The 24394-nt window shown below is 59.5% G+C and overlaps 1 protein-coding gene across 1 annotated transcript in view; it reads left to right on the top strand.

The window, feature by feature from the left end:
* Window positions 1–8419: 8419 nt before the first annotated feature.
* Window positions 8420–24394, top strand: part of NR5A2 (nuclear receptor subfamily 5 group A member 2) — a 62655-nt gene continuing 46680 nt past the window's right edge. Inside the window, exons 1-4 of the mRNA XM_081114620.1 lie at window positions 8420–8614; window positions 17112–17245; window positions 20795–20913; window positions 22553–22694. Of these exons, the coding sequence (XP_080970746.1) occupies window positions 8547–8614; window positions 17112–17245; window positions 20795–20913; window positions 22553–22694 (463 nt within the window). The 5' untranslated portion in view covers window positions 8420–8546. The remainder of the gene's footprint in view (window positions 8615–17111; window positions 17246–20794; window positions 20914–22552; window positions 22695–24394) is intronic.

Below are 24394 nucleotides of genomic sequence, written 5' to 3'. Positions count from 1 at the left end.
CCCCCTCCATCCCCTCCCCCTCCTCCACCCCCTCCCCCCCTCCCCCCCCTCCCCCCTGAGGCAGCCGCACAGCCGCCCTGACACCATCCTCTCCCACCTGCAGCAGCTCCGGCCTGTCCGGTTCCCCACAGCAGGGCCAGGACCCAGGACGGGGCTCACGAGAAACATAGACGCTCTGCCGGGCCAAGGTTTGACCCCGGAGGGAGGGAGGGGGCGTCCCAGCGCCTCCTGTCTGAGCATCATTTGTACCGTCGCTCCATTTCCATGGGTTAAATCCCCTTAAGCAGGTCAAATGCAAGGGTTGAGACAATTATCTGGAGAATTCAGATGCAAAAAATAGTAGCTCCAGCCGGCGTGGCTCGGTGGTTGAGCATCGACCCATGAACCAGGAGGTCACCGTTTGATTCCCCGTCAGGGCACAGGCCCGGGTTGTGGGCTCGATCCCCAGTGGGGGGCATGCAGGAGGCAGCCGATCCGTGACTCTCTCTCATCATGGATGTTTCTCTCTCTCTCTCCCTTCCTCTCTGAACTCAGTAAAAAAAAGAAAAAAGAAATTCCACGTTGACCTCAAATACCCATTTCAAGAGAGCGTGACTCGTCCTCGCTCCTTCGGTCTGGACTTGACGTCCGTGTGAACATCTGGCGACAAACACCCTCCCGTCTGCTGACAGTGGGCGCTGGGTCTCTCCTCTCCCCACAGGGAAGGCGATCCGAATGAACGCAGTGCCGGAGAACCGGGGGTGCCCGTGCATTCTCCATGGGCTCCCTAGGAAAGAGTCGGGCCGAGAATGCGGTTCCAGACTCCACTCGGCGGCTTCCCCGCCGTCCGGTCCTGTCCGCGCTGCCCCTCGGCGCCCCCCGTACTCTGAATGACAAGGTGGGGCTAATGGCAGGCGGCGTCCCCCTGGCGTTTAACCCGCGACGATCGGCCCGCTCTCTGCAAGACGGAGACTTTGTCAACCACAAAGATAAGCCGACGACAGAAATACGCGCCCCTCCCTGTCATTCCTGCGTATCCGTTTCCATGCTCGTCGTCTGTGTGTTGGAGGTGTGTTCGGACTAGCCAGTGGGACCCTCCTCCGCAAGGAGCGGCTGCTTTTTCTCAGGCCGGGATTTGGAAGGTAGACGAGATGGCTGGCAAGTTCGCTCCGTCTCCAGATGGAAGACATTTGGGGAAACGCACCAGGGCGTCTAAATGTTTATAAGAAATACGAGAGGAGCGAATTGGGGGATGCCGAACGGAGAGACAAAATAAACAGGGTTAGTCCTCTGCCACCTCCTAGGTTTCCTTCCAAATCTCTGAACTCCCCCCAAATGGAGTGCCCCCGTTGGCTCAAACAGGGAGAGGGCGGAGATGGAGCAAAATTACATACAGAAAAGCCCGGCTGGCGCGGCTCAGGGGTGAGCGTCGACCTAGGAACCAGGAGGTCACGGTTCAATTCCCGGTCAGGGCACAGGCCCGGGTTGTGGGCTGGATCCCCAGTTGGGGGCATGCAGGAGGCAGCAGATCGATGATTCTCTCTCATCATGGATGTTTCTATCTCTCTCTTCCTTCCTCTGTCAAAGCAGTAAAAATATATTTTTAACAAAAGATATTTCTGTACAAACACACATGTTCTCAGCAAGATCCTCACGGAGTTCTCTGCGTGTGGAAACAGCGATAATACTGCAGGCCTGCCCCCTGCCCCCCCAAAGGCGTGTCTGTGTCCCGGGCATAGTCCGCCTTGGGGGACCTCTGACTACTTTCTGCCTAAAAGCTGTTTTATGTTGTTGTAAGAAATCGCCGCCCCGCACACACCCTCTTTTTCTTGTTTCTCTTTTTAAGCCCATCCCTTAGAAGCAAAGAAAATATGGCCGGTGATCATTAGCCAGTTTTATGTTATTTACTAAGATAAGATTTACAGCTTCCCAGTAAGGACCGGCTCTGTGTGCCCCCCCTCCCCCCCCCCACCCCCGCCTCGATTGGCTGCGACACTGAGCGTGGTGGCCAGGTTTCCTTGTAAATGCGGGGCTCTCCGGAGATGGGGCACATTCCTGGCCGCCACTCACCCCCCGTGACCTCCCGAAACAGCCCGATCACAGCTCATTGCTGATTAGAACAGCCTCGGAAGGTGGTGTGCGAAAAACAAGTTAACCCAAGGTGGTGAGAAGGGAAGGGAAATCTGTTTTTTAAAGGCTGGTGGGATAACTAGATAACCGACGGAAAAGGGGAGGTAAGACACTTTGTCGAAAAGCAGGGGCTACCCAGCTCAACCACTGAGCCTGCGTGGCTCAGTGGTTGAGCGTCGGTCTATCAAACAGGAGGTCAGGGTTCAATTCCCGGTCAGGGCACTGGCCCGGGTTGCAGGCCCCATCCCCAGTAGGGGGCGTGCAGGAGGCAGCAGATCGATGATTCTCACTCATCATGGATGTTTCTATCTCTCTCTCCCTCTCCCTTCCTCTCTGACATCAATAAAAATATCTGTTTTTTTTTAAAAAAAGCACAATGTGTCTTGTTTCAGTCTGTAACTTCCCCAAGGCCCACCAGGAAGGCTGGTGAAAATAGCTACCTAACATCAAATGACACCTTAATGGACCCTAAGTATTAGCACAGATTGGATACAAGACATTGTATCCAGTTGTGATCCAATGGACACGATACATTGTATCCAATTGCGATCCAATGGACACAAGACATTGTATCCAATTGCAATTCAATGGACACAATACATTGTATCCAGTTGTGATCCAATGGACACAAGACATTGTATCCAATTGTGATCCAATGGACACAAGACATTGCCACAATTTAAAGTTATTTGCAGCCAGGCCCGCTTTACGGAGCCCATCTTCTGCAGGGACAGTGGGATGTCAGCGCAACTGTTCTCTGATGTGGCCGGGTCAAGGCGCGTTCTCCACTGGGTCCAGCCCGGGGCGTCCTGGCCACCAACTCTCGGCCCCTTCACAACCTCCGTCCGCCCGAAGCCTTCTCTCTCTGCCCCCTCCCAGCACCCAGTGGGAGCCCCTGTCACCCTCGCCTTATGAAAGCATCCGTTTCAAGGCGGCGCGAGAGTTAATGGTTAAACCCGGTGTTTGTGGTCCCATGAATGCGGGTCACGGCTCGAACGGGCCTTTAGACAGAAGGTACATAGAGGAGCGGGCGCCGCTCGGGGCCGTATTACAACACGTCTGTCAGGCCCGGAGGAGCAAACAATGCGTCTGATTGATTTTAAAAGAAAAAGGAAAGAAAAAGGAAAGCTGGCAGACAGCGCTCGCGGGGCCATGAGCCCCAAACCCTGCCCCGAGTTAAAGCTGGAGACGCCGAGCCCTGGCCGGTGTGGCTCAGTGGATAGAGCACCCGCCTGCAGACGGAAGGGTCCCGGGTTCGAATCCTGTCAAGGGCACATGCCTGGGTTGCGGGCTCGATTCCCAGCGGGGTGCGTGCAGGAGGCGGCCGGTCCATGATTCTCTCTCATCACTGATGGTTCTCTCTCTCCCTTCCTCTCTGGAATCTATAAAAAATATATTTTAAAAATAAATAAAAAAGACGAGACAATGAAGCACAGAGTCCCAGTCTCAACGCCCCAGGCCCGGCTCCCTCTGGAGCAATCACTGTGGTCACATTCAGGAGACCCATCTTCGCTCTCGCACGCTCAGCCGCGGAGGGCAACCAGGCGATGTGTCTCTCTCACATCGATGCCTCTCTCTCTCTCTCTCTCTCTCTCTCTCTCTCTCTCTCTCTCTCTCTCGCCCCCTCCCTTCCACGCTCTCTAAAAACCAGTGGAAAAACATATCCTTGGGTGAGGATGTACAAAACAAACAAAAAATAAGGCCTTCAGTGAAAATAAAATGACCCCACGCAGGTGGAAGGTGGAGGAGCCGGGACCTGGCCATTGGCATCACCAGAACATCGACCAAGGCTGTTTAATGATTAGAGCGGCAAACGGTGAGTCACCGCTACCTGGCCAGTCCGGTGTCAGAGCGACTTATCTCCCCGGCCAGGTGGCCCCGTTCTCACAGGGATTCCTGAGAAAGAGACGGAAGCTTGGCTCATCACTCCTCGCCCGAACACGCCATTCCAACACCTTCCGTACTTTGGGGGTTGGGCGGGTGTTGAGGAAACTGATTGTATTTTGTGGTGGTTTTTTTAAAATATATTTTTATTGATTTCAGAGAGGAAGGAAGAGAGAGAGAGAGAGAGAGAGAGAGAGAGAGAGAGAGAGAGAAACATCCATGATGAGAGAGAATCATAGATCGGCTGCCTCCTGCACGCCCCCTACTGAGGATCGAGCCCGCAAACCCGGCAGGTGTCCTGACCAGGAATCGAACCCAGGACCCTTCAGTCCACAGGCTGATGCTCTACCCACCGAGCCACACCGGCCAGGGCTGATTTTGCTTTGATTAAAGTGCCAACGAGCCCGGGTCCTGCGTACACTCACTGACCAACGCCCGTTAGGTGAGGGTCCAAGCGAGAACGCGCCGTGAGGCGATGGGTTGGCAGGAAGCGATTGGCTCCGTCTTTATACGTTTTCTGCAAACTGCCCAGGACCCGGTGCGATCGGCCCGCTGCACGGTGAGTCATCGGGCGCCTGTTCTTCATCCACCCCAATGCTGCGCCTACTCGGGGGGCCGCTCTGGTGCACGCCCTGGCGCCGTGCCCACCAGAGAAACCCAGGGTCACCAGACCGCCACAGCGGCTTGGACACACGTCTTCAGGAAGTGGACAGCGACTGTAACTCATTAACCGAACTTTAGCATCCTCGCACCCCGCGGGCTCAGGCGACGCTGCCAAAGGCCTTTCGGGGGTTGGCAGGGATGACTTGGAGTCACTGGCTAACCTGTCAATCATTGACGAGTCCTTTCTGAAGCCAGCTAGCAAAGACTGCCGCCGCCGTGCCCACTCGGGTCCCCGTAGGCGACGCGGGTCGCCATAGACGCGCTCTGCGGTAGCAGCGGCTGCGCCAAGGGCAGTGATCGGCAAACTCATCCATCCACAGAGCCAGATACCAACAGGACAACGATTGAAATTTCTTTTGAGAGCCACATTTTTTAAACTGAAACTGTATAGGTAGGTACCTTGTTATTAACTTAATTGGGGTCCTCTTAAGCTGGCCTTTGCTAAAAACGTCCTCCATCTGACGGAGGTACGTTCGCTGAGGTCGACCCCTTCCAACTCTCCCATCCACACTCGCCTTGTAGACTTGTTTCGTCCATCTCCTTCCGTTCATCCTCTCTATACGTCCAAACCATCTCAACATACCTTTCTCCATCCTCGACACTACAACTTCTTTCACTCCACAGCGTTCCCTAAAATTAACTTCATAAACTTTACTTAAAGTGTTAAGTCAACTTCGCACTGTACGTGAGCGACCACGGGTGGTATTTTGTGGAAGAGCCACACTCAAGGGGCCCAAGAGCCGCATGTGGCTCGCGAGCCGCGGTTTGCCAACCATGGTACTAGAGGCCTGGTGCACGAAATTCGAGCACTCGGGGAGGGGAGTCCCTCAGCCCGGCCTGCACCCTGTGGGAGCGCACTGACCGCCAGGGGGCAGCTCCTGCGTTGAGCGTCTGCCCCCCGGTGGTCAGTGTGTGTCATAGCGACTGGTCGTTCTGCTCGTTCCACCTTAATGGTCCCTTAGGCTTTTATTCTAAGGGTTTATTTCTCACGATAAAGCAAAGTGCAGGATGATGAGGTGTGCTTGTCGTTTCAGATTTCCCCCAGGTGATTCTAGTTCGCCTCCAGGGTCGATAACTACTGCTCTGGTCTCTTCGGTAGAGTTGTTCTTGTTGTGTGTGCGTGCATGTGTGCGTGTGCGTGCGTGCGTGTGCATGTGTGAGTGTGTGTGCATGTGTGCGTGTGTGTGTGTGCATGCGTGTGCACGTGTGCATGCGTGTATATGTGTGCATGCATGTACATGTGTCCTGTTCTTTGTGGCGGTGATTAAAACAGAAGGCGGGGGGCCTGGAAGTGGCCCACCTTCGCCCCGAGGCAGCGGTCAGACTGTCTTGATGGAGGAAAACGATGACTCGAAGGGCAGCCTGGGCTGTTGTGTTTCGTGTCTCTCCCCAGCAGAGACGGAACGCGCATTCCTTACTGCCAGCCGCCCGTCGCCCGCTGGGTTCCGAGCACCTGTTCCCTGTGTCACGTGGACGGTCCCTCAGCCCCTTTCACAAAAATATGTTCATTTCTCACAAGCGCCGGGTATCTACTTCCAGGAGCCGGGCAGATAAGCCTCAAAAGGCCGGAGTCACTCATTAATGGGCCAGCGAGCGAGGGACCCGCAGCTGCTCCAGCGCCTCACAGCTTCCGGCAGGGGGCTCAGGGTGGGGGTTGATCAGCACCCCGTGATGCTCCCCGTCAGCCCTGGGTGGCTTTGGCACGTTCTGTACCATAACCCCGCGTCATCGGAACAAAGCATGACATGCGGTCGTTTTTCACTCATCTACGAAGAGGAAGAGGGTCGGTGAGAACCGCTGTCTCATCTGAGACCTGCCGTGGGGAGCCAGGCGGTATCGGTGACGGAGACAAAATATAGGAAAGGAGACTCGGGGTGTCTTCAAAATCCCGCGAGGGGGGGTGTCCCTCAGACCCACGGCCCACGGCCACGCGGGCTTTCAGTGGCGTCTATGTGCGTAGTAAACACTTCCAGTCGGAACATGGGGCACACTCTCTCTATCTTCTCATTTCTTTCTAAAAATTAGAAAACAAAAACAAAAACAAAAAAACACTAGCCCTAACCGGTTTGGCTCAGTGGATAGAGCGTCGGCCTGTGGACTGAAGGGTCCCGGGTTCGATTCCGGTCAAGTGCATGTACCTTGGTTGCGGGCACATCCCCAGTGGGCGGTGTGCAGGAGGCAGTTGATAGATGTTTCTCTCTCATTGATGTTTCTAGCTCTCTATCCCTCTCCCTTCCTCTCTGTAAAAAATCAATAAAATATATTTTTTTAAAAAACACTATTGGCCGAAACCGGTTTGGCTCAGTGGATAGAGCGTCGGCCTGCGGACTGAAAGGTCCCGGGTTCGATTCCGGTCAAGGGCATATGCCTGGGTTGCGGGCACATCCCCAGTAGGGGACGTGCAGGAGGCGGCTGATCGATGTTTCTCTCTCATCGATGTTTCTAACTCTCTATCTCTCTCCCTTCCTCTCTGTAAAAAATCAATAAAATATATTAAAACAAAACAAAACACTATTGAAATCCATAATTTTTGTCATTTTTATTACAAAGAAGTTAAGGCGTAAAGAAGCCAAGCATGACCTTGTCCTGAGTGGGGGCCGAGCCTGGACAGGAGCCGATAACTATCTGATTTCAGATTTCACACTTTATCTTAAAATATATATATATTTTTATTGATCTCAGAGAGGAAGAGAGAGGAAGAGAGAGAGAAACATCAATGATGAGAGAGAATCATGGATCGGCTGCCTCCTGCACGCCCCCTACTGGGGATGGAGCCCCGAACCCGGGCCTGTGCCCTGACCGGGAATCAAACCCTGACCTCCTGGTTCCTAGGTCGGCGCTCAGCCACTGAGCCACACCAGCCGGGCCAGGGAGGCCCATTTTTAAACAACCTTGACATTTGTGTCACGGGATGGAAAACCATAAGAGCCGCCGAATGGCGGGCGGCTCCCGTGCCTGACACGCAGCTCACCTCGGAACAGGAGCCCGGTGGACGGAAGCCCGGCCTCGCTTGGCCATTGCGGAACCCGAGTCACTCGTCCAGCATGAACCTCGGAGGAGAAGGCTCCCTCGACCGGGGGCAAAGCGCTAGGCGGGCCTTTCCCGCCCCCGAGCAGGAGAGGAACAAGTTCAGGTTCACCCCTGGGCTGAGTGGGCCTGTCAGTCCGGGCACTACGCTCAGGACTGACACACCTGCAACCCCGGGACTCCTCCCAGCGCCCAAGTGTCAATCATATCTCCAGGTCTCACTGCAGGCATGCATATCTGCCGGCGTTATCGTCCGCAATGCATCTGCCGGGGTCAGAGAGCTACCCACCCCGCCGCCCCCACGCCCCCCACGCACAGAGGTGATGCCATCCAGGGCCAGCATCAGAAGCCTGGCTGAGTGAGCGGGTTGAAGCCATGGGGGGAGTTTTACCCACGGGGGTCTCCTGAGCCTCCCCTCGGGGTCCCGCATAGCACCGCTCCGCTCCCGGGTTAATCATTTCCCGGCCATTATCTGCCAGGAGTTCTTATCTCTTTCCCTGTCACTTTATAACAGGGTCCTCTTATCAGCCGGCACGGAGTCAGGTGGCCGCTCGGAGCCAATGAGAAGTCCCCCCTGCTTCTGATTAGACCCCGTCCTGAAACTGGCTCCCTGGTTTACAGCAGGTCACGAATGACGGAAAAAGTACAGAGTCCAGGGGAAGGCTGGCTCCGGACGTTCTGCATTCTGGGATTTTTTTTTTTTAATTTGATTTTTTTTTTTTGCCTTTTTCATCACTTTCACTCCGGGTCGCCGTGGCCCGCCGTGTCCTCCCCCCAAGGCTACACCGTGGGACACGCGTGTCTTTTCCGCTGCTCAATGGTTTCTGCTTTAAGCCAAAGGGCCGCCTGTCATTTCCCTGAGGATGTCTTCCAGCTCGGACCCTGGGGACTCGCAAGACTCCCTGAAGCATGGACGTGTGCCTGTGGGTGAGTAGGCCTCGCTCTGTCTGTCACCCGGGTAGGGTTCCGCTCTTAGAGGAACGCACGTCACTTGCTGTCACGGATGTAGTTGGTGTGATAAGTCACTGCTTTTCCTGATGTCTTCATCCAGGGCACATCAGCCCGTGTCTCTACCACCCATTTATCTTCCCCAAAGTGCAAAAAAAACCAAGTGGATATTTCAAATATTATTTTTTTTATATATCCACTGTTTTTATTTTTGGAGATCAGTCTATTAGCCTCAAACTAGCCGGGGAGGAAATGTAGCCATGTCACCCCTAACCATTTATGATCATTTCATTTTTTTCATCCAAAATAACAAGGAGAAATGGGAACAACTCGAAACAAAGTAACCATATGGCGTGATCTGTCCGCGATCACACCGCACCTGACCCGAGAGCTTTCAAACGCCTGTGCGGTTTCAAGCCACAGCACAGGGGGGCCGCTCACTCATTGCCCACACTGTAAAAAAAAAAAAAAATGTTTTTCTGGCAAATAAAACTCATGCAAAAAAAAAAAATCCTATTATCCTCAGTTACGGATTAGAAGGGAAAGGGGCCTGTCTTGTTTTTCTAACGAGGAGTCAGTGCAGAAAGCTCATTTTCACTTAAAGAGAGGGAGTCACAAACTTGATGTCACAGCAAGAATGCAGCCAATTAATCCTGAAAGAAAAGGGGGGAAAAAGGGCCCGGGGGAGGTGGGTCCGGAGTCTGTCATGACTGATTTCTTGGGAGTCTGTCTGCCTTCCTGTCCCGAGATGGTGAGGCCCGAGCCTTTCCCGCAGCCCTTTGCTGGGCTTTCGGGGGCGGGGGGCGGGGGGCGGGGGATGGGGGTGTCCCCGCGGATGCCAAGGCCCGTCCTGAGCGCGGAGTCCCAGATCCCGTGGGGCGAGGACGAACCTCAAGGCTGGGCCTCGGCTGGGCTCTGCCCGCGGCTGGCGAGGTGACCAGCTGACCCCGCTGCCTGCAGTGATTGCTTCTTTTATGGGCTCGCTACACCCTAAAGCGGAGCAATTGAGGAAATGGTTCCCGAGCACAAGGCGCCCTGCCCTGGCGAGAAAGGGCACCGGGACTGGCACGCGGGGCGCACGGGGGTGGACGGCCCTGCGGAGCCAGGAGGACGGGGGCGCGAAATGATTCCGAAGCGGTTTTTGTGGGTTTGTGTTTTGGGGTTTGTTTGGTTTTTTTTTGCCGGCGACGGGTCCCTCCAGGCGGCAGCCGCCAGGGGCGCAGCGCGGACTGGGCGTCGGGGGCGCGCTCCGCGGGGGACGCACGGGGACGCGCGCACGGGCCAGGGCGCACGGGGACGCGCGCGCGCGCGCTCGGGGAGGGGCCGGGCACCGCACCCGCCGATCGCCCCGCGCGGCGCTCGGAGCTCGCGTGGATTCGACGGGGCCAGGAGTGGGAGCAGGCGCGCGTGCATTGCCCTCTGCTCCCGCGGGCCGCGCGGGGCTGTGGGGGTCGGTCCGGAGCGCCTGGAACCCCTGCCCGTGGGCTGGGACCCCGCCGGATGTCCGCCTACCGGGAGGGACGGCTGGGGACTGAGCCTCCGTAACCTTCCACCTACCTGCCCAGGCGCCTCCCTGCGCCGGAGCCCGGGGCCCGGGGTGGGGACAAAATTCCAGGCAGTTTTGGGGTCAAGGAGACCTCTTTCTGATCTTGTGCACAGCCACCAGCCCAGCCGGCCCAGCCCTCCCCCCCGCCCCCCAATCCCTGGTGTCGCAGCCCCACGGGTGGCCGTGACACGCCTCTGTAGGCAGCATCTTACCCAAAGGGCAGCCTGAGAGGAAGATGGAACCGGGTGGAGCCATCAGACAGAACACCTGAGTCCCAGGGGCTGACCCCATCCCCAAGGCTCCACCCACAGTTGGGACCAGTCGGGGGTTAAAGGACTTTTCTGTCCCTGCTCCTGAGAAGCCGGGAGAGGTTTGTGCAGGAAGGGGGAACAGGCTTGGCGATGCTTTCTCTCTTGCCCCCTCCGCCCAGACACCAAGTCTAGGGTGACCTTGGGTTCCGCGTTGAACTTGAGCTGAGTTGGAGAAGGGCCTGGGAAGGCTCCAACCTGGAGGCCGAGGCCCCGCCCCCGCCCCCCCCTCTGCCAACAGGGCCGGGGATGCTCCCCCAGCTCAGAGCCAACCTCAGGATGAAGCCACTTCTTTGGGTTGCACGTCCTTACCCTTCACCTTCTTGGAACAAAAGCCTCTCTGAGCCCTGGCTCGTTTGGCTCAGTGGATAGCGCATGCGCCTGCGGGCTGCAGGGTCCTGGGTTCAGATCTGGTCAAGAGCACATGCCCAGGTTGCAGGCTCGATCCCTGGTCCTGGTCGGGGCGCGTGCGGGGTGTCTCTCTCACACCCATGTTTCTCTCGTCTCGCCCCCTCCCTTCCACGCTCTCTAAAAATCAATGGGAAAAGTACCCTCCGGTGAGGATTAATGACAACGACAAATCCAGTTAGCTTCAGGAGTTTGGGGGGCGGGCACTGTGGTTGGGGAGCCCCCCCCCCAAGAGGAGGTAAGATGCGCTGGGGGAGTGTGAGTAAGCCTGGGAGGACCTTCGCCAGAAGGTGAAGGAGCCCGGACACATTCCTGGAGGCTGCGTCTTTACTTACGTTCGGGAAGCTGTTAGGTGTGTTTTTGTGTGATTGATACGAAGAAACACTGAACTTTTCATCTTTAAATAATCTGGATACAGAGCAGTTTGAGGAGCAGTTCCAGCTGCGGGTGACGTCATTGGTCCACAGTTCCAGCTGCGGCTGACGTCATTGGTCCACAGTTTCAGCTGCGGGTGACGTCATTGACCCACAGTCCCAGCTGCGGCTGACGTCATTGACCCACAGTCCCAGCTGCGGCTGATGTCATTGGTCCACAGTCCCAGCTGCGGGTGACGTCATTGGTCCACAGTCCCAGCTGCGGGTGATGTCATTGGTCCACAGTCCCAGCTGCAGCTGACGTCATTGGTCCACAGTCCCAGCTGCGGGTGACGTCATTGGTCCACAGTTCCAGCTGCGGGTGATGTCATTGACCCACAGTCCCAGCTACGGCTGACGTCATTGGTCCACAGTCCCAGCTGCGGCTGATGTCATTGACCCACAGTTCCAGCTGCGGGTGACGTCATTGACCCACAGTCCCAGCTGCGGGTGACGTCATTGACCCACAGTCCCAGCTGCGGCTGACGTCATTGACCCACAGTCCCAGCTGCGGCTGACGTCATTGGTCCACAGTTTCAGCTGCGGGTGACGTCATTGGTCCACAGTCCCAGCTGCGGGTGACGTCATTGGTCCACAGTCCCAGCTGCGGCTGACGTCATTGGTCCACAGTTTCAGCTGCGGGTGACGTCATTGACCCACAGTTTCAGCTGCGGCTGACGTCATTGGTCCACAGTTTCAGCTGCGGCTGACGTCATTGGTCCACAGTTTCAGCTGCGGGTGACGTCATTGACCCACAGTTTCAGCTGCGGGCGACGTCATTGGTCCACAGTCCCAGCTACGGGTGACGCCATTGGTCCGTGAGGACTGCATGGGAACACTCACCTCAGCAAGGACCTTGGCATCTTTGGTGACTGATTTCCTTACAGAGAGCTGAGTTTGGGGGGCAATAAGGGCGGGGGGGGGAAGCAAAGGAGAGCTGGCCTGTACCCACAGCTGCCTTCCTGGCTCCGTCCGGCCCATCGCTAGAGTTGACTTGTCAACCCCCTTTTACTGGTGAAAATAGCGCCCGCGAGGCCCAGCAGCTTATCCGCGGCCCCTCAGCTTGTCGGGGGAGTGAACTGGACACAGAAGCCCGGACTGTGGTTCCGAAACCCAGAAACCCACGCTGGATCCTGGAGGGAGGGAGGGAGGGACTCTGCCCTGGCTGATATGAAGGAGTGAGGAATAAACCAGTGGGTGGCTTCAGCCTTTCTTCAGAAAGGCATTTGGGGATTAGGGACGATGGGAAGTGAGACTTAGATCTGGGTAGATAGACCTCAGGCGGGCTCCAGGGTGGGGCCGGCAGGGTGGGACACCCTGGGGGGGGGGGGGTGGAGTCTGGATGAAGTTATCCTTTATATGTTTTCATTGATTTCAGAGAGGAGGAGGGAGAGGGCGAGAGAGAGAAACATCAATGAGAGAAAATCATGGATCAGCTGCCTCCTGCAGGCCCCCCACTAGGGAGTGAGCCAGCAAGCCCGGCTTGTGACCTTGCCCTGACTAGAACCCGGGACCCTTCAGTCTGCAGTCTGCAGGCCGACACTCTATCCACTGAGCTAAACCGGCCAGGGCGACAGTGAACCTTGAAAGAGAGAGAGAAAGAGAGCTGCAGAAGGCCGCAACTTGGGCCAAACTCCCAAACCTCACCCTTCCCTCCGGGCAGGAGTGGAAGGTGGCCTGGGGGAGGGGTTCCTGGAGCCTGGGTGGTGGGGTCACCTCCCGTTCTGCTCCACCCCAGCCCCCCCTCCCCCAGGTACCACCACAGCCCCTGGTGCCCTAAGCGCAGAAAGAGATACATTGTTTCTAAACAAGGCAGTTCTCACCATTCACCTTCATCCCTTCAAAGCTTCGGCTGATACAATGATTCCAGGTGTGAGCCGAAAAGTAACTGTCTTTACTTAAAACCCAGTGCCCGGGATTCAGGATTCGGGGCGCGGAGCCTGGGCGCGCGGCTGGGGGGCGGGGGGCGGGGGGCGGGCTCGGGTTCGGGCTGAACTTCACTTTCCCGAGCCAGGCCCAGCACCTCTGCTGGGCTTTTCCAGTGGACGGGGCGGGGTCACGGTGGCCCGTGGCCACCGGGCTGGTAGGTGACCTCTTCTGGAGCCTCTTTCTAGAGATTTTTCCGGAGAAGAAAGTTCCCTCTGGGGCTGAGCAGTAGGCCCGCGCCGGGAGGAAAGGAATTCCTTCTTCTGGTTTTTCAAAACACCAAAACGCAGGCTGCAGGAGGCCTGAGACCTGGTTTCCAAGGATGCAGATTTGCGAGGGGGGAGGGGGGAGGGGGGACCTTGCCAGGCTCCCCTCCCCCGCCCCCAGGCGCGCGGGGGGGCAGTGCGTCCCCCACTCCGGCCTCCGGGACCTGCGCTGGTCAGACCCAGGAACCGTGAACTAAGTCCGAGGATCCTGGCGTGGGGTCCCTGTGCAGCCGGCCGCGTGGAGCTGGGGTCAAGGGCAGGTTGCTCGGGGCGCTGCGGCCGGGAGGAGGCCAGGGGTGGTCCCCGCGGAGGTGAGGAGGGTGCCTGACCCCTGGGCTGCAGCCCGCGCGCGCGGGTGCACGGGGCACGCGGCCCGCAGCGCTGAGCTGCGCGGGAGGAAGCCTGCCAGGACCGCGCCGCCCCGCTCCTCAAGGCTGCGGGGCCTCCCCGAGCCATCAGCCTTTGTAATTGCAACCGTCAATCAGCGCTCGCAGGCAGCGGGACCCGCAAGGATGCGCCCCGGAGGCCCGTCACGTCGGGAAAGATGCGGGGGGCGCGGGGAGGGGGAGGGGGAGGGAGGGGAGTTCGCCCCAGGCCCGGGGTAGCGCAGGGAGGAGACGCAGAAGCGGGGACAGTTCCGGGAGCCAGTGGGCGGGGGCCCGGCGGGGGGTGGGGTTCTGCCTGCCCCGGCGTGGGTCTTTCCAAAGGAGTCGGTCGGTGCGTCTGCGGGTCAGTCCCCAACGCGCCAGCCTCGGCACGCAGACCACACGGCCCGGTTCTCGGTTCGGCGGCCTCCCCGTCCCACTGTGGCCTTCGCCCCTGGACCCCCGCCCCCGCAGGTGACCGGCTGTCCTGGGGAGGGGGCTCCTGGAGACGCCGGACGCCTCCCAGGCCAGGCCGGGGAGGAGGAGGCAGGGTGGGGAGGCAGCGACTTTGCAGGGTCGAGGGACAGGCGTGAGCAGTCAGGACAGGGGGTGGGGGGGTGGGCAGAGGGGCTCCTGGGGGCGCCCTCCTCCGCTTGCGCCCCGGGACTGGGAGAAGGTGAGTGCGCCCTCGCCTCTTCTCTGCGAAGCAACCCAGTGGGAGACGCACCCTTTGGGGGTCCTGGGGGGAGGGGGGCGGCAGGGGGTGGAGGATGTGGTTCTCAGAACAGCAAGTTCCTCCCCGCGCCCCTCCTGCGCCTTCTTGCCCCGGCGTCTTTGTCTTTTTAACATATTTCTATGGATTTCAGAGAGGAAGGGAGAGGGAGGGAGAGAGAGAAACAACCCCGATGAGAGAGAATCCTTGATCGGCTGCCTCCTCCTGCACGCCCCCTACTGGGGACCCGGCCCACCACCCTGTGACCTTCAGGTTCATAGGTCAAAGTTCCACCCCTGAGCCACACGTGGCGGGGTTAGGCACGTTCATCATTCACTACTGCTGCTGACAGTGGGCTGCCAGGGTCGCCTGAGACCACCAGGAACATCTGAGCGTCTTCATGGTCCCGAATTTTGGCAACTGCAGCCCATTCCCCTTGCGAACTAGTGGCCAGGCCCCCTCTTCCCACCCCCCCCCCCCCACCACCACCCAGATTACATGTTTCTATGAAACCTGAGACTTCAATGGCTTAGGGACAAGTCAGTGCAGAGAGCCACGCATCCGGGTGGCCGGGTGGGGTAGGGGTGAGCACCCCGTTCCTATCAAAGTAGATGGTGCAGAGCAGTGAGTGGCATACCTCAGCTCCCCCCCCGCCCCCCCCCCCAGGCAGGTGGGGAGCCCTTTGAATGGGTGGTCTCTATGGCCATTCGCTTAGAATCCATTCAGGTCTTTTGAAACTCAAATCCGCCCCCTGTTGCCTGGACTCTGGTGACGACCTGGCCTGGGCTCCGGCTCCGTGCAGACACCATTGAGGCATCTCACCCGGAGTCGGAAACAGGAGGAAAATGCCTTTCATCTCCTTGGGGTGAGATTTGATAACTTGTAACGAGCGGCTGGGCCCGTGGCCCGGGAGACGGCCTAGGGGGATGGGTCTTTGCAACTTTGTAGCAAGTGCGGGGGCCTCCTGGCCTCTGGGCTGGTCCCACCAGAGACACCAGAACAAACAAGGAAAATCCCTCCTGGCCCGCGAGGCTCAGGGGTTGAGCGTCCAGCGTCCACCCATGAACCAGGAGGTCAGGGTTCGATTCCCGGTCAGGGCATAGGCCCGGGTTGCAGGCTCCATCCCCAGCGTGGGGCGCGCAGGAGGCAGCCAATCCACAATCCTCTCTCATCATGGATGCTTCCATCTCTCTCTCTCTCCCTTCCTCTCTGAAATCAATTAAAAAAAAAATACTTTCAGAAAATTAAAGAAAAAGTCAAGCCCAGACCGAGGAGTGCGCTCCGCCTGGAACGCACCCAGTTCCCCGAAACTTAGGCCGCCCGTCGCCACGATCGTCTGGGGTTTGGGGAGGGGAGAGGGGCGTCTTTAAGCGACGGAGGGACTGGAAGGAGAGGAGAGGAGAGGCGCGCAGCTGCTCCTCCAATTCCCCGCAAGTGAGTGAACTCTCGGCGAGGAGGCCGGCCCCGGGCCTGGGCGCGCCTGGGGCTCGGGGAGCGGAGCCGCCAGACCCCGCTTCCAAAAGGGCGGGTAGCTGACTTCCACCCCTTCCACCAGGTGCTGGCAATGGGCGTGTAGGCTCCGCCCGGCTCAGCCCCTCGCCGGCTGCACACGCCTGGGCGCACCCGCCACCCCCCTACCCCTCCCACCCCCTCTCCCCGGCCGCCTGCCCTGGGCTCGCGGACGCCGCCGCCCCAGCTCCAGCCGCCGCCGCGCTCAGGCAGAGGTCGCCGCTCGCCCGCGTAAGACCCGGAAGCCTCCGCGTCCCCCGCCCCAGGCCAGGGCGCGGGGGGACGGGGAGGGGGCGAGGCGCGGGGGGCAGAGGTGGGGGCGGGCGCGGGGACCGGGGCGTGTGCGCCGCCTCCTCATTGGCTGGCGCCTGGGGTCCGATCGGAGTCCGGAACCCGCGTCCCTGGTCGCTGTCATCAGCCCTCAGCCCAGCCGGCCCGGCCCTGGCCCCACTCACCTCGCGTGGCCGCTGGTCCCTCTCTCCCCTGCGGCACCGTCCGCCTCGGGGCGGCCCCGGGACCCGCGGGAGGCGGGCAGGAGGCCGGCGAGCGGGGCTGCAACTTCACGCTCCTCACTTGTGACCGCTCGCGCCCGGGAGCCGGAGGGGCAGGGCGGAGAGGGGCGGAGGGGAGCGGAGAGGCGAGCGCCGGAGTCCCCGCCGATCCGGAGCCTGCGGCGCACGGAGGCGGGAGTCCCCGAGCCGCCCCGCCGCCGCGGAGGCCCCTGTCCCCGGCCGCCGGCGCCCCGAGCTCGGCTGGTCGGGATCCGCGCCCCGGTCGCTGCGCCCTCGCCGCCGCCTCCGCCGCCTCCGCCCTCGCGGAGCCGAGCCCGCGCGCGCCCGGCCGCCGACTCCCCGCCTCTCCCGCCTCTGCCTCCTCCCCGCGGCTCGGGGGCGGCTGCGGGCGGCGGGGAGCCGGGGCGCCGGGGTCCGGACTCGCAGCCCCGGAGGCGGCGGAGGCGAGCGGACCCCTCCGGACGCTCCCGCCCGCTGCCCGCCGGCCCCGGTCCTGCGCGGCGGCGCCCGGGTGCGGGGCTGCCAGACGCTCGCCCAGCGCCGAGCCCCGCGCGCGGCCGCCCGGTCATGCTGCCCAAAGTGGAGACGGAGGCGCTGGGACTGGCGCGGTCGCATGGGGACCAGGGGCAGATGCCGGACGCCATGCAAGGTAAGTGGGCTCCTGCGGCCACGGCGCCCCGGCTCCCCGCGCCTGGGGTGACCGGTCCCGGGCGCGCGCGGGCGTCAGGCCGCCTCCCCAGCCGCCAAAGTTTATGGCTCTGGACCCAGGCGAGGCGGCCGCTGGCCGAGCTGTGCCCCCCGGGCCGCTCGGTTCTCCCGGAGAAGAGAGAAGCTTCGCGCTCTCCGGCCAACGAGCGGCGGCTGCGGGCTGACGGCGGCGGCGGGGGGAGGAGGGTCCCATCGGAAGCGGAGCGGGGTCCCAGTCCCCGGGACCGTGGGGAGGAAGCCGCGCGCTCAGGTGGAGACCACTGTGCGCAGGAAAGGCCCCGCGGAAGGAGCAGGGGACCCCGCGAGGCTTGTCTTAGGGGGTAGAATGCAGATGGGCGCCCCCAGGCCCAGGTGCGCGCCCCGGGAACTGGGCACGTGGAGAAGAGCGGGCAGAGCTGCGGGAGCCAACGCAGCCGCAGCCCCGTGCTCTGCGCGGGTCCTGGGGGAAGGGGGGGTTGGGACTGGGGTCGGGGGGAGGGAGAGCGCATAGCTTCGCCCCACGCCGCAGCCCGGAGCGGGGCACAGGGGGTCCTGCGAGCGCTCCCCGGCTCCCGGGCGCCAACAGAAACAGTGCCTCCCGCGGGCCGGGTCTTCGCCGCGACTCCCAAGTCGCCAGGCCGCTCCGGCGCGCAGAGCCCGGGAGAAGTTGCCGCGGCCCCGGGTGCGGAGGGAACAATGCGAGGAAGAGCCGCGGCGCCCCTCCATCCTCGCCCCTTCCCGCGCGCGGATGTGCGGGCCGGCGACCCAGCGCGCTTCCTGCCGCCGGGGCTGAGCGGGCGGGAAGGGCCGGGCGGGACCCGGAGCGGAGTTCAGCCTCGGGGCCTGACGGCGCCCGGCCGCGCAGGGGGGACGGGGTGGCGGCGAGGCGGGCGACGGGCCTGGGGGTGAGGACGCCCCGCGACCCGGGTGTCTCCGACCCTCCAGGGAGCGCTGCGGGCTCCCTGGGGCCGAGGACTCTGAGACCGGCTGATGGGTGGGCTGCAGGGGGACACGTTTGGCCCAAAGAGGCCTCTCCTGCTGGTTTCTGGGGTCCCCGCTGGGTGGGGAAGTAGGGGCGCGGCGAAGGCGACCTGGGGACTCTCTGGGCGCCCGCGGGGCCCGCGCCGTTCTCGGGGCCCAAAGGGAAGTTCCTGCTCCGGGTCCCGGCCTGGTGCGTCCCCGGGGGATCCGCGGAGACGCCGGAGCCCGCGGCCCGGGAGGCGGGGAAGGGGCTGCGGAGAGACCGGAGGGAAACCCCGCGGTCCAGTTTTCCCCGTGAAGTTGAGAGTTGCCCTCGGTAGAAAGTTCGCTGCCCCGGCGCCCCGGGCTCCGGAAGCGCCGCCGGCGCGCGCTCAGCCCCGGGCTCCTCCGAAGCAGCCGGGGACGCGCCGCTCCGTCCGAGAGGAGCTTTGGGGACGGGGAGCCCCAGACCCACGTTCGATCTCTGGTCTCGGCCGGGAATGCGCCACAGCCCGACCCGCGGGGAGAGCCGGCTGCCGGGTCCCCAGCCAGCGCCGCGCTCGCGCTCAACTCGGGGACCTTCTCCACGGGCGTCCGAGGCCGCGCAATGGCCTCCGCTCACTCACGATGGGGACTCCGGGGCCCCGACGGACTCCCTTCCCCGAGTGCCCGGCGGGGGCCGCACCCGAGACGCCCACGGGCGGCCCCGCGTCGCGGGCACAGCGGCGGCTCCCTCCGCGCGGCCTCCACGTTTGCGTTTCCTAAAGGGGTCCCCGCCCCCGCCCCGGCCTCCTCGGTGCAGGATCCCCGGGTGCCCGGGACCCCGCGGCCTCCCTGCACCCCGGAGGCGCGAAGTCGGAGTTCACTTTGTTGGCGGTCGGGGAGCTAGAAAGGACAGACTGGGGACAGCACCGTCTCCTCCCGTCCCCAAAACACGCCTCGAGCTGGGCACGAGCTGCAGGAGAGACGGGGCCACAGGCCTCCAGCCTCCCCAAACCCCCAGGCCTTCAAACCGAGGCGGGGCCCTGAGGGAACCCCTTCCCCCCAAGTCCGCTCCCAAACTCTGCCTGCCTGGGGGTTCGGCCCCAGCGCCGGGCGCCCCGCCACCAGCGCCGCAGGGACACCCCCTCCCCGAGGCCCTTTCCTGAGCCCGCAGACTCCTTACAGGAATTTTGAAAAGAACTTTACTTAAAAGGGAGAGAGAAAAAAACACACCCCAAGAGCAAGTCCCCCGGCCGGGAAGCCACTGGTGACAGAGCGGCCCGTTCTCTGGGACGCGGGGCGCCTACTCCTCCTTCCTTTTTGGTAAACAAATCAGGGAACTTCTGCTCGCTCCCCGGCTCCCCATCCCCCCTCCCCCCCGCCCCCCGCAAACGCCACTGATTAACTTAAAACAAACGGAGCGGGTGTTTGCGTGCCGGTGGCGGCGGAGGTTGAGCAACCGGCGGCGAAAGGAAAGGCGAGTGCGCCCCGGGGGTTCACAGGCCGCTGCCCGAGCGCGCGCGCCGTGGCCCGGCTGCGCCACCCGTCCGTGTCCCCCGGCCGCGTGGACGTGGAGTCCCGGGAAGGGACCGGACCAGGTACCATCTGGGACCCCTCGGGCCATTGCCCTTCCGCACACGGACCTCGCTCCACGCGGGACGCTCGCTCGCTCGCTCGGCGGGGGCCGCGTCCTGGGAAGGCGGGCCCCCATCCCCGCCGCCGGGCGCCCCGATTGGGGTTGAACTTCAACCGGGGCGATCTCGGGGCGACGATGGGAAAACCTGCGAAGTTCTTACAGGGCTTGGCGACGCCGCCAACGCGTCCTGGGTCTCTTTTCCTCTTTGGTTACATTGTTTCCTCCCGGGCGTCTTCCCTTTTTTTTTTTTTTTTTTTTTTTTCCTTTTTCACTTTCACAGGCGGGCGGGTTTGCAAAAGTGCGGAGATGAAACAAAGTATCGGGATCTCGAGAGACAGAGAGATCTCTTTCGCTTCCTCGCCCAGCCGGGAGCCTTGGGGAGCCTTGGGGAGCCCTGGGGTGCCCGGGGATGGGGCTGGAGTGTCTGGGCCAAGGGCCTGGTCCCGGTGGCCGCCCCACCCGCGAGGTGCTGGCTGCAAACTTCCTCCAAGAGCGAGAGGCGGGGGGGTGCGGGGTGTGCTTGCCTCTGGCCCCCGGGCAAAGGTGGCCTGTTGGGGACTTTGAAAGGAGTTTCAAAGAAATCCGACGTGGTTTCTGCTGGCGGCGCCCGCTCCCAGAGGGATCGGTGGCTTTTCGGGCTTGTGTGCACCGGGGGGTCAGTGCATGCGTGTTTCACAGAAAACTTGGGAGCTATTTTTTAAATTTAAAAAAATATATATATATATATATGCATATATTTTTAAAAAGATGCCTGGCTTTCTCGCGGTAGTGCTCTAAAGAACTCCTGAGCACAACCCAAGTATTTTTTACTTTGTCTCTTTCCTGGTGGACTTTGCCCACCCGCGGGGGTGCCTTTCCCTGTGGGGATGGAAGGCGGCGGCCTGGGAAGCTCACCGGGCGCGTGTGTGTCTCTTTCTGCCTCTTCTCTCCCAGTGTCTCAGTTTAAGATGGTGAATTACTCCTACGACGAGGACCTGGAGGAGCTGTGCCCCGTCTGCGGAGACAAAGTGTCCGGCTACCACTACGGGCTGCTCACCTGTGAGAGCTGCAAGGTGAGCTCGCGGGGGCGGTCACCTGAGATGAGAAACGGGGACCTTCTGAGCCCAAACCCGCCCTGGGGTGACTTCTTCAGGCAACCTGGAGCCAGGCTGCCTTTTATTTTTATTTTTATGTTTATTTTAAGACTCAATTTAAAAAGAGAGAGAGAGAGAGAGAGAGAGAGAGAGAGAGAGAGACCGTCCTAGGGAGAGGATTCTTAGAAATATGTGTCTCCTTTAATTCAAAGGGCAAAGAAATGGATGGTGTTTAGAAAACTTTGCCAGTCTCATGGCTTTCAGATAGTTTATGATGTCGCGGTAGGAAGCCTTCTATCTCTAACAGCCCCCAAATATTGATTCCGCGTGACTTATCTATATTTAAGGCATCGCTGTGCTCCGGAGGAGCCATGACAAAGAGGCTCCCAAATACCTTGCCACTTGCGAGTCCCCCCTCCACCGCCGCCCTGCAGGGCCAGGCATTCATTACCCACCGACATAAAAGTCTACATCCCCAGCCTGATTTACTCCCGAAATAATTGTGGGGATTCCTGGGAATTTATATCGCGAGGAACAACACAGGCCAGGTCTTCTCGTTCCCGATAGAGTTGTTTTCATAAATACAGGGCCCCATTCAAATGGGAGGAAGGCGCAGGCCCCATGCATCATCACGTTGTTGCTAATATCAGCGAGAGGTGAGGGCTTGTCGCAGAGCTTTTCTATATATTCCCCGTCAATGTGATGGTAGGCGCTGTTTTCCAACTTTTCTTTATTTTTATTTTTAATTTTTTTAAAGCAGAACGCTGGGTACAATGACTTCAGCCCCTGCCAGGAAAAAAAAAAAAACCCTTGCTTCTCCGTCACAAAGTAAAAATTGTTTCACTTTATGGCCGGGAGGATAAACAGAAAGCCACCTGGTCACACGGGTGCTATGTTATCGAGCCTCCGCACTTCACCGTTTGATTAACTTTTTGAGTGAAACCCCAGGGAAACACGTACTCTTGCGTGGAACCTCGGGTCTCTGCTCTGTGCGCCTTCCCATTAGTTTCACTTTTTTCCTTTCTTTCTTTTCTTTTCTTTCCTTTTTTTTTTTTTTTAACAGAGTTCTCATACTGGAACGCATTCCAGGGGAATTAGGAACGTTTCCCCCATTTTTACTCTTCAAATCCTTTTGCTTTTAACGACCTCATGTTGACATTCGCAGGAGATCTGAGGCCTTCTGCTAGTCAGGTTTTCCACTGGCTTTTTTTTTTTTTTTTTTGCAGTAGTTTGTCCCTGAAATTGTATCAGACGCCCTAAGACCCTCTCTCTGGGCTTGAAGGGTGTGGGGTGTGGGGTGTGGGGGAGGAGAGAAGCACAGGCCTCTAGAGGAGGTGTTTTTCTCTGAAACGTTGAGGTGCAATGGTGTGTATGGGGCTGAATCTCCCCCAAGACTGGCTGTCATGCTTCAGGAATAGGACCCTGGGGCCGGTGGGGTCTCCTGGGCCTGGTGGGGAGGACGGGCCTCGTGAAACTGGCAAAGAAAACCGCAGCCCCTCAGAAGGGCTCCCGTGGCACAGTGAGAGGATGGGCTGCGGAGTCCCTGCCCGAGAAGCCACGGGAGAGACGGGTGGGCGGCGGCTGTATAACGTGTCTCCCCGTGTCCTCTGCCTGCCAGGGGTTCTTTAAGCGGACGGTCCAGAACAACAAGAGGTACACGTGTATAGAGAACCAGAGCTGTCAGATTGACAAAACCCAGAGGAAGCGCTGTCCCTACTGTCGGTTCCAGAAATGCCTGAGCGTGGGAATGAAGCTGGAAGGTAAGGCCCCTCGCCACGCTGCTGCCCGTGAACGCCCCCGGGGCCTCCCGTGTAACGCAACGTTGTGCTTCTACCAGAGGAACCTTATTCTCCTGGCCTTCGAACGCCGCGCACGGGGGTGTCCGACTTTACGTTCCGTCCGCTTTACGAACAGCCTGTGTTTCGTTACAGCCCTTGTCAAGTCCCCCAAGGAAAACAATGTTCATATCAGAGCTGTGGGCCTCACCTCCTCCTCGCCATTTGTTGTTGTTGTTGTTGTCAGTTTGGGGAGTAGCTGCATTGGACCCTCAAAATAAAAACAGGGTAGATGAAAGCGAGGCTCAAGCCATTCAACTGAGAACAAATAAAAAATAAGGTGGAAAGAAAAAAATCCTTGTTTTAAAGTTTTCAAATCAGAACGCCCCAGTCAAAGTTTGATTGGAATTTTTTTTCTAAATGTGTTTTTATTGATTTCAGAGAGGAAGGGAGAGGGAGAGGGAGGGAGAGAAACATCCATGATGAGAGAGAATCATGGATCCGCTGCCGCCTGCACGCCCCCCACTAGGGATCGAGCCCGCAACCCGGGCCTGTGCCCTGACCGGGAAGCCAGCCGTGACCTCCTGGTTCATAGGTCAACTCTCAACCACTGAGCCACGGCGGCCAGAATGTAATTTTTTTTTTTAATAGTCTTGCTTGTCATAAGTGTAACAATTGATTACATGATTCCCGAGCAGGGATTAAACCCTTTACTTGTCAAAAGAGCTTTCTCCAGGAGGGTGTCGTTTGGGATAGTGTGGGAAAGCACTTTTTAAAATTAAGAGAATGGCCCTGGCCAGTTTGGCTCAGTGGATGGAGCCTTGGCCTGCGGACTCAAGGGTCCCAGGTTCGATTCCGGTCAAGGGCATGTACCTTGGTTGCGGGCACATCCCCATGTAGGGGGTGTGCAGGGAGACAACTGATTGATGCTTCTCTCTCATCGATGTTTCTCTCTATCCCTCTCCCTTCCTCTCTGTAAAAAATCAATAAAATATATATTCTTTTAAATTAAGAGAATGAGGAGCCTGCAAGATGAAATTTTTTTTTAAAGTTGAGAAGCAGGAAACGTGAAAAATAACGAGCTCACAGACAGGAGACACAAGCCTGCTTTCTTAAAAGCCATGTTAAACTTTATGTCGAGAGAGCGCGGAGACGGGCTGACTGTGCGCACATTGGCAGGCGGCAGGGTTAACCTGAGGCCGCGACTCATGACGTGTACCTCACGGATGCGGTGACCTGTCGCTGGTCTCAAACTCTCGCCTGCTGACGTTCTCAGGTGAAGCAGCAACGAGACGTCCCTATCACCGGCATCTGCCAAGCACTGGTGTTTTTGTGCTTTTTTTAAAAGAAAATGGTTTTTTTTATATATAGATTTTTAGAGGGAGAAGGAGAGAGAGAGAGAAGCATCCATGTGAGAATGAAACATCCATCCACCGGCTGCCTCCTGCACGCCCCCCACTGGGGAGGGAGCCCGCAACCCGGGCCTGCGCCCCGACCGACCGGGAATCCAACCGTGACCTCCTGGTTCAGAGGTCGGCGCTCAACCCCTGAGCCACGCCGGCCGGCTGTTTTTCTTAACAAAAAGAAACAGGTTGCATTTCTTTCCCTGGGAGCGTTTGTTTCCTTCACTGTAAGTCACTCGGCCGCCCACCGTCCCTTCCTGCCAGGGCGACGGAACCGCTGAA

The sequence above is a fragment of the Myotis nattereri genome (assembly GCF_964212035.1).
Source record: "Myotis nattereri genome assembly, chromosome: 20".
Classification (NCBI taxonomy): Eukaryota; Metazoa; Chordata; class Mammalia; order Chiroptera; family Vespertilionidae; genus Myotis; species Myotis nattereri.
This window is presented reverse-complemented; position numbering and strand designations above follow the sequence as displayed.